Raw genomic sequence first — 12,719 nt, forward strand, 5'->3', positions numbered from 1 at the left:
ACCTACTCAATGAAGTAATGGCTGAAATTTCTCAAATTGGGCTCAAGAAGCAGAGCAAACCCTAATCAGCATAAACCCTTGCTATGACAGAAATCCTTGCTAAGACAGAAAATGTGTCACCAGCAGAACTACTCTAAAACAATGCCTAAAGAAAGTCTTTAAACAGAAGATTTAATAAAAGATGGGAGCTTGGAATATCAGGAAGAAAAATAACTAAAAATATGAGTAAATTCAACCGTTTCCTTTTCCCCTAGAGTTATCTGAATTATGCTTTACAGTTGAGTAAAAATTGTAACATGGTCTGATGTGGTTCTAAATGTATGTTGAGGAAATAGTTAAGACAATTTCAGATGAGTGAAGGTAAAGGGACACAAAGAGAGGTGAGTTTTCTACACTTCACTTGAACTGGTAAGATGACAATACCAGTAGACTATGATAATCTATGTATACTACATCTAGTATCATATCCAGAGCAATACTTAAAAAGCTATCAAACAAGACACACTAAAAAAAACCATAGATAAATAAAAATGAAATTCTAGAAAACACTCGAGTAATCCACAGGAAGGCAGGAAAAACAAAACAGAACAAAAAATAAAATGGTAGACTTAAGCCCTAACTTATCAATAATTACATTAACTGCAAATAGTCTAAATACAAATACTAAAAGACAGAGAATGCCGAAGTAGATTTAAAAACAGGACCCCATGGCATCACCAGACACTGGACATTGCTAAAGGAGGGAGGGAGGGAGAGAGGGAGGGAGGCGCCAGGGGCTGTGGCAACACAATGGTCCACGATCAGGGGGAGAGAGGGCTTGCTAGAGGCCTAAACTTCACCTGCATGCAACTTATATACATAGTAAATCCTCACTTATACCCCACAACTCTAAAATAAAATTTAAAAAATACAAAATTCAATAAAAAAATATGACCCCATTATATGCTGTCCATAAGAAAGTAAGTAAAAATATAATGATATATAGGCAGGCTGAAAGTAAAAAGATGGAACAAGATACATCATGCAAAAATTAACCAAAAGACAACCGAAGTAGCTGTATTACTATCAGAGTAAAGAAAATTAAGTGATAGAAAATAACATCAAATAATGATAAAAAGGGTCAACCTACCACGAGGCCATAGCCATTATAAACGCATACTCACCAAGAACAGGGGTGCAAAATATGTAAAGTAAAAACTAACAGAATTGAAAGGAGAAACAGACAAATCCATAACTATAGCTGGAAACTTTCTCTCAAAAATTGATATAACAAAAGGACATAAAATCAGCATAATTCAACAAATAATTCAACATTCATCAAATAATTCAACAAGATCATCAACCAACAAAATCAAATGGACATTTATAGAACACTCCACCCAACAACAGAATATACATTCTTCTCAAGTGTCCAAGGGACATGTACTTAGAAACACTAAGTTCTAGGCAGTAAAACAAACATCAATAAACTTAAAATGATTTAAATCAGACAGAGTGGTCTCCAACCACAATGGGATAAAATTAAAAATCAGTAATAGACAACAGAAAAATCTCCAAAGACATGGAAACTAAACAACAGACCTCTAAATAATCCACAAAGTTTCAAGAAAAATCAAAACATATAACAAACTGAATAAAAATGAAAACATACCATATCAAAATCTGTGGGAGATGGCTAAGGCCTTGTGAATATGGAAATGTTTAGCATAAATGCATACAACAGAAAAGAGAAAGAGTTCAATCAATTAAATTTACATGTTAAGAACCCAGAAAAAAAGAACAAAATGCACACAGAGCAAGTAGAGGAAAAAAATAATTTTAAAAATCTGAAATGAAATGAAATTTAGAACAAAAAAACAAAAAATAAAGCAAAGAACTTTATTTCCTTTTTGGGGAGGGAAAAAAACAAAAAAACTGACAAAGCTGTTGCAAAACAAGAAAAAAAGAGAAGCTACAAATCACTATTATGTGAATAAAAAAGATATCACTATAAACTCTGCAGACATCAAAAGGATAATAAGGGAATATGACAAACACTGACAGCTTAGACAAAATGGACCAATTTCTCAAAAACAACAAACTACCATAAGTCATCCATACGAAATAGATAATCTGAACAGACCTATAAAGCTTTTAGGGTAACTAAATTCATAATACCTCCTAAAGAAGAAATCTCCAGGCCTAGATCATCTCAGTGACAAATTCTACCAAATGCTTAAAGAAAAATGAACACCAATTCTACACAATCTTTTCCAAAAAACAGAAGAGGATGGAATACTTCCTATTTTATGAAGTTAGTATTATCCTGATGCCCAAAAGCAGACAAAAACAGTACCACTCCAAAAAAAAAAACACCCACACAGACCAATATCCCTCATGAATATAGACATAAAAATCCTTAATAGAATATTAGGGAATAGAATTAGCAATATATAAAAAAAATTATAAACTATGATAAAGTGGGGCTTATACAGGGTTGGCTCAAATACTTGAAAATCAATCATATTCATCATATAAAATCACCATATTAACAGGCTAAGGAAAGAAAAGCACATAATCGTATCAATCAACAAAGATAAAATATCTGACAAAAGTCAACACTTATCAATGATCTTCATAGAACTTTCATAACTTGACAAAGACCATCTACAAAAAAACCTGCAGTTAACATTACGCTTAATGGTAAAAGACTACTTTTATCCCTAAAATGGGAAACAAGGTAAGGATGTCTATTCACTCTCACTACTTTTGCCACAGTGCTGAAGCCAGTGAAATCCAGCAAGGAAAGAAGATAAAAGGCATACATACAGGAAAGGAAGAAATAGAAGTATTCTATAATTATCTACAAAATTATAAATCTATCCAAAAAAAGAACAAGTTTAGCAATGTGACAGAATACAACAAAAAAATCAACTATCTGTCTAGATACTAGAAACAAACACTTGAACACCCCAATACGACACCACTTATAATTACTCAAAGATTTAAATACTTGGGTATAAACCTAAAAAAATATGTACAGAACTTAAGTGTTAAAAATTGCACAGTGCTGATTAAAAAACTCAAAGATTTTTTGAAAAATCCAACACAATAAGATGGCAATCTCTTCAACTGGTAGACAGTTTAACACAATTCCTATCAGAATTTATTTGTACATACAAACAAAATTATTCTAAAATTTATATTGAAAGACAAAGGAATCAGAATCTAAAAAAAAATTTTGAAAATAAAGGATAAAGTAGAAAGAATGAGTCTGCCCAATTTCAGACTTCACAGCTATAGCTTAAGACTGTGGGCCGAACAGAGGAACACACACAAAGATCAATGGAAAATGCTCAACTAGTTTTTGATAAAAATGCAAAAGCAATTCAATGGAGAAATGGAAGCCTCCCAAAAAATGATGTGAGAACAACTGAACATACTAGCCTCCCCCCAAAAAAGGAATCTCAACTTAAACCTTACACTTCACATAAAAATTAACTCAGAATGTAAGATGGACTTTAATGTAATATGTAATAAAAAGGAAGATGAATAAACTGGACATTATCAAAATTTAATACTTTAGTTCTATGAAAGACCCTGTTTAAATTAAAAACTACAGACTGGAAGGAAGTATCTGCAAATTACATATATGACAAAGATTCACCACATTAGTAGTCACTGGGGATTAAGGGATGAGGGTGTGGAGAGGTAAGTATAGCTATAAGACAGCAACACGAAGGATACTTGGAATCTATGCAAATTTTGCGTGTGTGTGTCTGTGTGTGTGTGTGTGTGTGTGTGTCTGTGTGTGTATTTCCCCCATCCCCCAGAGACAGGGTCTCACTCTGTCACCCAAGCTGGAGTGTAGTGGCACCATAATAGCTCACTGCAGCCTTGAACGCCTTGACTCACGCAATCCTCCCACTTCAGCCTCCCAAGTAGCTAGGACTACAAGTGCATGACATTAAGCATAGGTAATTTTTTAATTTTTTTGTAGAGATGGGGTCTTGCTATGTTGCCCAGACTAGTTTCAAACTCCTGGTCTCAAGCAATCCTCCCACTTCAGCCTCCCAAAGTGCTAGGATTATAGGCATGAGCCACCGTGCCTAGCCATGTTCTATATCTTTTTTTTTTTTTTTAATTGGAGTCTCACTCTGTCGCCCAGACTGGAGTGCAATGGCACACTCCCGGCCACCGCCACCTCGACCTGCTGGGCTCCAGCAATCCTTCCGCCTCAGCTGTAACTATCAATATCATGGTTGTGATATTTTATTATAGTTTTAGCAACATGTTTCCACTGGAGGAAACTGCATAAAGGATACAAGTAATCTCATTTCTTACAACTGCATGTGAATCTATAATTATCTCAAAAGTAAAAGTTTAATGAAGAAAACATTTTGCCAGGTGCAGTGGCTCACGCCTATAATTCCAGCACTATGGGAGGCAGAGATGAGAGTATTGTCTGAGTCCAGGGGTTTGAGATCAGCCTGGGCAAACTGGTGAGACCTCGATTCTACAATAAATTTTTTTTTTTTTTTAAATCAGCCAGGTGTGGTGCGCCTGTGGTTCCAGCTATTTGTAAGACTACGGTGGAAGAATTGCCTGAGCCCAGCAGGTCAGGCTGTGATGGCCATGAACATGCCACCATACTCCAGCCTCAGCGACAAAGTTAGACAAAAAAAAAAAATTTAATCAATAGTGAAAAACACAATCACGACCAGTTACCACATATTCCATATATGTGAAATACCTAAATACTAAGTTATTTAATGCTAATCTCAGCTTTCTACTTTAAATATGAATGCCTTAAAAGAAGAGAGTGACATTTCCAGAACTACTGGTAGGAGTCAAATGATTACATCTTCAAGCAAAATAATCTACAAAGCTATACAGTGATGAACTGACACTAAAATTCCAGAACTTGGGGCCTAATTCAGGTAGTATTATACCGAATCTTCTTTAAGCCTGAATTTTCTTAAGAGAGTAATTACCTTAAAAATAAATAATTAATGTGCACCAAAGTGTTCTAGAAGTCCCCTTCTATGCTCTTCATCTCTAACTGAGACTACATGAGATTTTAGAAGGTAAACAACCAACACATATTCAGTTACTGTGGTAAATCCAACTAAGCTAACTCCATGTCAATCACTGTAACCTTGGTATTTCCTAGCCTCCAAGTTCTAAGTTATTGATAAAAAATATTTATTTGAAATAAACCCTTGTTTTTTTAATCTTTTCCACAAGTTTTCAACATCTTCAACAATTACTCTTAAGTTTAAAGCAGAAAGAAACATTCCGACAAAGCCTATTCAAAAAGTTCTCACAGCTATAGTATATGCAAATTTGATCTCATATTACCTAATTTTTCTTCTAAAATATGTTCCCATAATATTTGGGGGAAATAAGTTCATGTTCTTACAAATGATTTGTTCATGGCACGTTTCACTTCATCAGAACCATCTGAATAGATCTGTTGGAATAATTTGTTTAAGGCTGCATCTCCCTCCAACTTCTCATTCTTTTCCTCTTCTTTGATCTCACCAACCAATTTATCCCAATTTCTTGTATAATGAGATGATGATGGATATAGGTTCTTTACATCTGTGAAGTGACAAAGGCAGACGTGATTAATCTACATGTTTAGATTATGTCAAGAATATATCAACTTTGTGACCATGGTATACAGAACACCTTAGCAATAGTTTTTAGGTTACTGAATTTCATGTTTGCAATAAATGTCTTTCTGATACATGTATCAGTAACTAGATTTACATTTGTAAAAACTGAATCAGCATAAAGTAAAATCTGGGAATTTTTTTTGAGCAAAATAACTCAAAGTATAAACTTTTGATACATTAAAAAATTAGCTTAAAAGCAGATTCTTCGTGTTACTAATTGGGGAAACTGGGTGAGAAAAGCACAGGAACTTTTATATTTACAGAAAAGTTGTGGCCAGGTGTAATGGCTCATGCCTGTAATCCCAGCACTTTGGGAGACTGAGGCAAGACGACTGTTTGAACCCAGGAATTCGAGATCAGCCTAGGCAACATAGTGAAACTTCATCTCTACAAAAAAATTTAAAAATTAGCTGGACATGGTGGTATGTGCCCACACAGGCCCAGCTACTCAGGAGGCTGACGCGGAAGGATCACTTGAGCCCAGGAGGTCAAGGCTGTAGTGAGCCATGATCATGCCACTGCACTCCAGCATGGGCAAGAGTGAGACCCGACTCAAAAAAAAAAAAGGAAAAGAAAGAAAAGTTGCAAGACAGTACAAACAAGTCTAAAAATAAAAATAATTTTTTTTTTGAGTTGGAGTCTCACTCTGTCACCCAGGTTGGAGTGCAGTCACACGCTTAAGCCACAATGTTGGACAAGACAACTACAGAGTTTTCAAAAAACCTGATTCAGACTTTCCCTTTCAGCACTGTATTAGGACACACTAATACTAATTTTCATGCTTCACCTCCAACATTGCCTCTCCACAGCCCTTTCTTCCAAACAGTTGAGAAACTACTGAACGTTCATCTGTTTTCCCATCCTTTCTCTTCACCTGTAAACCAACTTCTCCTTGCGCATTTCCCCTCAAAACAAAACCAAAAAACTCAACAACACCCTGCACAGTTCTACTCAGGGCAAGTATATTGTTTTGAAAATCCTACCCATCTTCTGTCCACTAGAAATCCTTCTATCTTTGTAAATTTTCACTAGCAGCCAAAGAAAACAAAAAACGTAAGCCATGGTAACTTAGGAGCCCGGGAAACGTGGATTTGATTAATCCTAATGCTAACTCCCAGGAAGTATGGGAACAGAGGTTTTAATCTCCATTTTACAGATAAGAAAGCTGGACCAAATAGGTTAAGTGACTTGCCCTTATCTGCCCTTATCTGCAGTCTACAGCTTGCAGTACACAGAAATCTGACAAGAATATTAATTCCTTACAAAAACATAACGGGACAGGAAGAACAGCATCTTGAATATCTAAGGTGTTGAGTTTAGAAAAAGTTTGGTAACTGTAACACACAAAAAAACTTTATTTTATTTATTTTTTTGAGTCAGAGTCTTACTCTATCATCCAGGCTGGAGTGCAGTGGCACACTCACGGCCACCGCAGCCTCGACCTACTGGGCTCAGGTGATTCTTCTGCCTCAGCTTCCCAAGTAGCTGAAACTATAGGCATGCACCACCACACTCAGCTTATTTTTTTGATTTATTGTAGAGATGAGGTCTCACCAAGTTACCCAGGCTGGCGAACCTAAGCTCAGGCAATCCTCTTGCCTAGGCCTCCCAAAGTGCTGGGATTATAGGCTTGAGCCACCACGCTCAGCCAATCTTGATCTTTAATCTCAGAAAAACTTCAACATCCAGAGATGATAGATGAAATACTTAGAGATGAGTCATCTAACTTCTTTGCTCATTCACTATATCAAATAACTGCACAGACAGCAACAGCAGTATCACATAAGGGGTTAGCAGAAGAACCAGACCCAATTGTGAAGACCTGGGTTTTAGTCCTAGACAGTGAGAATTGTTAACTGATCCAGGACAAGTTACTTAACTTGTCTGAGCCTGTAAAATAGGAGGAATAGTACAGAGAGCTGCCTATTAAGTAGGGAGAATTAAGTGAATTAAGTGAAATTAAGTAGGGAGAATTAAGTTGGTAGAATTAAGTGAAATACTCACTTATACTATAGACTAGTATAATCATTGGAGTAGTTAAGATGTTATCATTGGGTGAAAGGTACATGAGAACTCTTATTTTTGCAACTTCTACGAGTTCATAACTACTTCCAAATAAATAAACACATGGATATATGAATGATCTGAATAACTTGGCGTTTTCTGCTGGGTACGGTAGTTCACACCTGTAAACCCACCACTTTGGAAGGCCGGGGTGGAAGGATCGCTTGAGCCTAAGAGTTCTAAACCAGCTTGGGCAATGTAACAAGACTCTGTCTCTACAAAAAAAATTTAAAAATTAGCCAGATTTAGTAGCACACACTTATGGTCCCAGCCACTATGTTCCAGCTACAATCTTCCAGGTAGGAAGATTGCTTGAGCCCAGGAGGAGTTAGAGGCTGCATTGAGCTGTGACTGTGCCACTGCATTCCAGTTTGGGCAACAAAGTAAAACCCTGACTTAAAAGAAAAAAAAGAACCTAAAAAAAACTTGCTGTTTTCTAAAAGAAGCCACAAGGAAATGTGTTTTCTGTTACAGAATGAAGTGATCAAAATCTGAAAGTACTTGAGACACAACATTAGCTTGTTTCTGTCATCAAATCAGATCATTACCTCTAATAAATCAAAAAAAAAAATTGTATTTATGAACAAGTCTATTGATGTAAAATACAACCTCGGGTTGTTGTTCTTAGAGTGTCCTACAGATTAGTCCGTTAAAAAAATGCTTAACTGCTTATTGCCTATGCTTAGAATTAGCCTCCAGGTTGTCTTTTAAAGGGTTATGCAATGAACCCTAGGTTTCTACTCTTCTCCTAGGCTTTTTTCCTAAGGGACAGAAAAACCTGTTTGTCTCCATCTCTAAATTAGCAATATAGGGAAATGGACTAGATACATTACTCTGTGAAGCCCTAAAACTCCAGGAAGTTAGAGTTCACAGTATCAGCAGAAGGAATAGAAAGGAATAAAAAAAAGGGGGAGAGGGAAATATATCAGCAGGGTAAACTAATTAACTTACAACCCCAAAAGATACAACAGGAAAAGTCAACAAGCAAAAATAAACAACTTCCAACTGATGTCATAAACTTAACATAATAAACAATAAATCCCGGCCAGGCTCGGTGGCTCAGTCTGTAATCCCAGCACTTTGGGAGGCCGAGGTGAGTGGATTGCCTGAGCCCGCGGGTTCGAGACCTGCCTGGGCAACTTGACGAGACCTCATCTCTATAACAAATCAAAAATTAACCGGGTATGGTAGCGTGTGCCTGTAGTTCCAGCTACTTGGAAGGCTGAGGCGGAAGGATCACCGGAGCCCAGCAGGTCAAGGCTGCGGTGGCCGGGAGTGGCCATTGCACTCCAGTCTGGGTGACAGAGTGAGATTCCAACTCAAAAAAAAACAAACAAACAGTAAATCCCAGTTACCTCTGGGACTTTACTGCCATTCATTTATTTGTATTCTTAGAGTTTAAAAAGTTAGAATCTTCATAAGAAAGGCTACTTTATATTCATTACAGAGCACTGTATTATACTCAATGCATCTTACACTGGGAACACAATGAAACTAGAAAGAATGCTCATTACCATTTAATTTCAACTATATACAACACAATATGATTTAAAAACTCATCTAAGTCAGAAAACAAACCTGCTATGAACTGTCTGGGCTTAGGCACATCTCCTTGCCCCTCTAGCTTTTCCCATCTCACAGCCTCTGGCTTTTTCATTTTAATTTCAATCTGGAGGAAACACCAAATAAAATCCATTATTCAATGTAAAATACACAAAACAGCAAAAAACACAATTTTCTTAAGTCATCAAAGTTTTATATGAATTAATAGTGTCTTTGACAGTTTCCTTAAATTATACAAGGTTAAATTTGAAGAACTATAAAACATTTCTTTGTTTGTGTATTTGAAATTCACCCTTTCAAAAACAACATATATACAACATAAACTATAACTGAGATGAGACTTGTAATCTATATGCTTTTTTTCCTTCTAAAGCAGTGTTCTTAACCAGGGATGATTCTGCCACCCCAGGGGGCATTTGGCAATGTCTAGAGACAATGGTGGCTGTCACAACTGAGGTGAGGTAAGGGAAGGAGTGGTACTGACATCTAGTAAGGTCCAAGGTTGATACTACACATCCTACAATGTACAACAAAGAATTATCCAGTTGAAAAGTGTCAGTAACGCTACCACTAGGAAATCCTGTTCTAAAATAATTACTGTATTCACAAGTACATTAACCTGATCCAGAGTGAAGAAACTAATTTCACTGTATAAAAATAATACAACTAATGCTAACATTTTTACAAAAATGCATTCAACAAATAATCACTAAACATACACTCTGAGATGGTACAGTCCCCACAAGGCTGTAGGGGATTCTTAAGACAGTAAACATATCCTTGACCATTTGGAAGTATGTGAGATACTGGAGGGAACTTATTGAAGAGGCAAGCAAATGTCCTAAAATTATAGACGAGGCCGGGCCCAATAGCTCCGTCTATAATCCCAGCACTTTGGGAGGCCGAAGCAAGTGGACTGCCTGAGCCCACAGGTTCAAGACCAGCCTAAGCAACTTGGCTAGACCTCATCCCTACAATAAATCAAAAATTAGCCGGGTGTAGTAGCACGTGCACCTGCAGTTCCAGCTACGAGGAAGACTGAGACAGAAGGATTGCCGGAGCCCAGCAGGTCGATGCTGTGGTGACCGTGAGTGTGCCACTGCACTTCAGTCTAGGCAAAAGAGAGAGACTTCAACCCTCCCATAAAAAGTATAGAAGAGATCACATCTGGCTGTGAGAAGGAAAGATGTCATGGTATGCCTTGAAGGATTTTGAAGGGTAGAAGCATCTGCAATCGTGGAAAGAGTAGGTCTCTGGAGGGAAAAGGAATGGTCTAACTGAAGCTCTGGGGTATGGAAGGACACAAGCGCATCAAGGAGTTTAGAGAAGACCAATTTGCCTCACTTATGTCAGACCAGTGAAAAATACAGACGGAAAAAGAAGTCGAGGCAACTATGAAGAGCTTCTGAAACCTAGACTGAGTTTACTTATTGCAATGAAACATTAATAGCATCCTAATAGCATTTTTTATTCTCTAATAAAGGTTAGTCTCCCACAGTCTACCTGTGCCCCAGCACACACTCACATAGCATTTATATCTACCTTTTGTTTTCCTTATTCAAATAGTGCTCTCACCCCTATTTTTAGCATTTTCAGTGCAGATATTAAAATAAACAAAGTGAAAACATTACACAAAACAGTTTAAATTAACAATCAAATTAGAATTTCATATTCTAATGTTTTATCCTATGAAAAGGATCATTACTTTCATAAATAGAAAAAAATCAAATGGCAGATTTACCAAAAAGAGAAGCCCATTCACCCCTTGTTTTTGACTTCTTTTTATCAGATGACTGACTTAAATTAGCAATTCCTGATCATCTTTCTACCACCTGCATTTAACAAGAGAACCTTCAAATATTGCACTTTAAAATACCTTAACAAAGCACTAAAATAGAGAAATCTGCCAATATTTTAATCAGACATGAAGTGATGATATACAAGGTACTCTGAGTGTTTATTTTCCTTAGGAGAACAGAAATGTAACAAACAACTGTTTTCATAGTAAGAGAAAAACGTGAAACAAATGTCACTGGTGCAAAGCAAAGAGTATATATAGTATCTTTAACATAATTTACGTGTTTGAACTCTACATATATAAAGGCAAATACTTCATAAGAATCTCCAGAATTCCCTGAAGTGAACGATGCTGAATTTCTATGTAGTACAATACCACCAATATTTTCTCATACACAGTATTAAGTGATAGTACTCTAGTTACTTTACGCTGTCAAAGATGGGACATTTATCAAACAGGGACAGAAATCCAATAGCTGGCAAATGACATAGGTATAGTTACTGAAAAGGGCTATTAATATTATCCTAAAATTTAAAATGGTATCATGCTCCTTTAATTTTCAACTCAACCACAATTGGAAAGTACTGTGTACATCACCACACTAAATTCGGCCATGGGGCACTCTACATTCACACTTAATGTTCCTGTACTATGTATGCACTGTCTATAAAAAGTTCCTTCTTTCACCTAAGAGCAGCACACACTAGAACTCATATCTACTGAAAGTCTCCATAACTTTGGGAGGCGGCGGTGGAGGCAAGAGGACTGCCTGAGCTCAGGGGTTCCAGACCAGCCTGAGCAACATGGTAAGACCTCACTTTTACAATAAGTCAAAAAATTAGCTGGGTGTGGCCGCGCATGCCTGTGGTTCCAGCTACTTGGATGGCTGAGGCAGAAGGATCGCCTGAGTCCAGCAGGTCGAGGCTGCAGTGGCTGTGAGTGTGCCACTGCACTCCAGTCTGGGTGACAGAGTGTGACTCTGACTCAACAAACAAAGTCACCATAACCTGAGTAAATAGTGCAGTATGAACTAAGAGGCCTTTGTAAAGGAAAAGTCAAAGCTCTTAATAACAATCAGTTTCAGCTGAGACAAGCTGGCCTTAGACAACCTGAAATCATACTTAATCAATTCATTAAAATAGTTGCATGTAATAAACCATTAAAAAAAGTTTTTTAAAAAGGGAGTGAGAGGGCTAGTTTTCTATGAATTTTCTTCCTTCCTTCTATCTTTTCCTTTCATTTTTTGTTGAGTTGGAGCCTCACCCTGTCAACTAGGGTAGAGTACAGTGGCACAATGATGGTTCATCGCACCCTCTACCTTGGGAAGCTAGGACAAGCGTGCAGCATCACATTTCACTAATTTTTTTGATTTTCCGTAAAGATGAGAGGTCATCATGCTGTCTAAGCAAGTCTCAAACTTCTGGCTTCAAGCAATCCTCTAACCTTGGTCTCCCAAGTGCTGAGATTATAGACATGAGCCACCATGCCTGGCCCCTGAATTCCTACACCTACTTCACTTTTGATGCTCATACATGCTTTTATTTTTTATATTTTTATTTTTATTTTTTTGAGTTGGAGTCTCACTCTGTCGCCCAGACTGGAGTGCAGTGGCCGCTCCTGGCCACCGCAGCCTT

General features: G+C 37.2%; 1 protein-coding gene across 2 annotated transcripts in view; it reads right to left on the reverse strand.

Moving 5' to 3' along the window:
• SUGT1 (SGT1 homolog, MIS12 kinetochore complex assembly cochaperone) overlaps window positions 1-12,719 on the reverse strand; it is a 55,027-nt gene that overhangs the window by 3,832 nt on the left and 38,476 nt on the right. For both annotated transcript variants that reach the window (XM_008060071.2, XM_021713370.1), the window contains 2 exons: window positions 9,303-9,393; window positions 5,402-5,583 (listed from right to left, as the gene is read on the reverse strand). In XM_008060071.2, coding sequence (XP_008058262.1) covers window positions 5,402-5,583; window positions 9,303-9,393 — 273 coding nt within the window. The remainder of the gene's footprint in view (window positions 1-5,401; window positions 5,584-9,302; window positions 9,394-12,719) is intronic.

Source organism: Carlito syrichta, unplaced genomic scaffold (genome assembly GCF_000164805.1).
Source record: "Carlito syrichta isolate Samal-C Ts95f unplaced genomic scaffold, Tarsius_syrichta-2.0.1 Scaffold304508, whole genome shotgun sequence".
Lineage (NCBI taxonomy): Eukaryota > Metazoa > Chordata > Mammalia > Primates > Tarsiidae > Carlito > Carlito syrichta.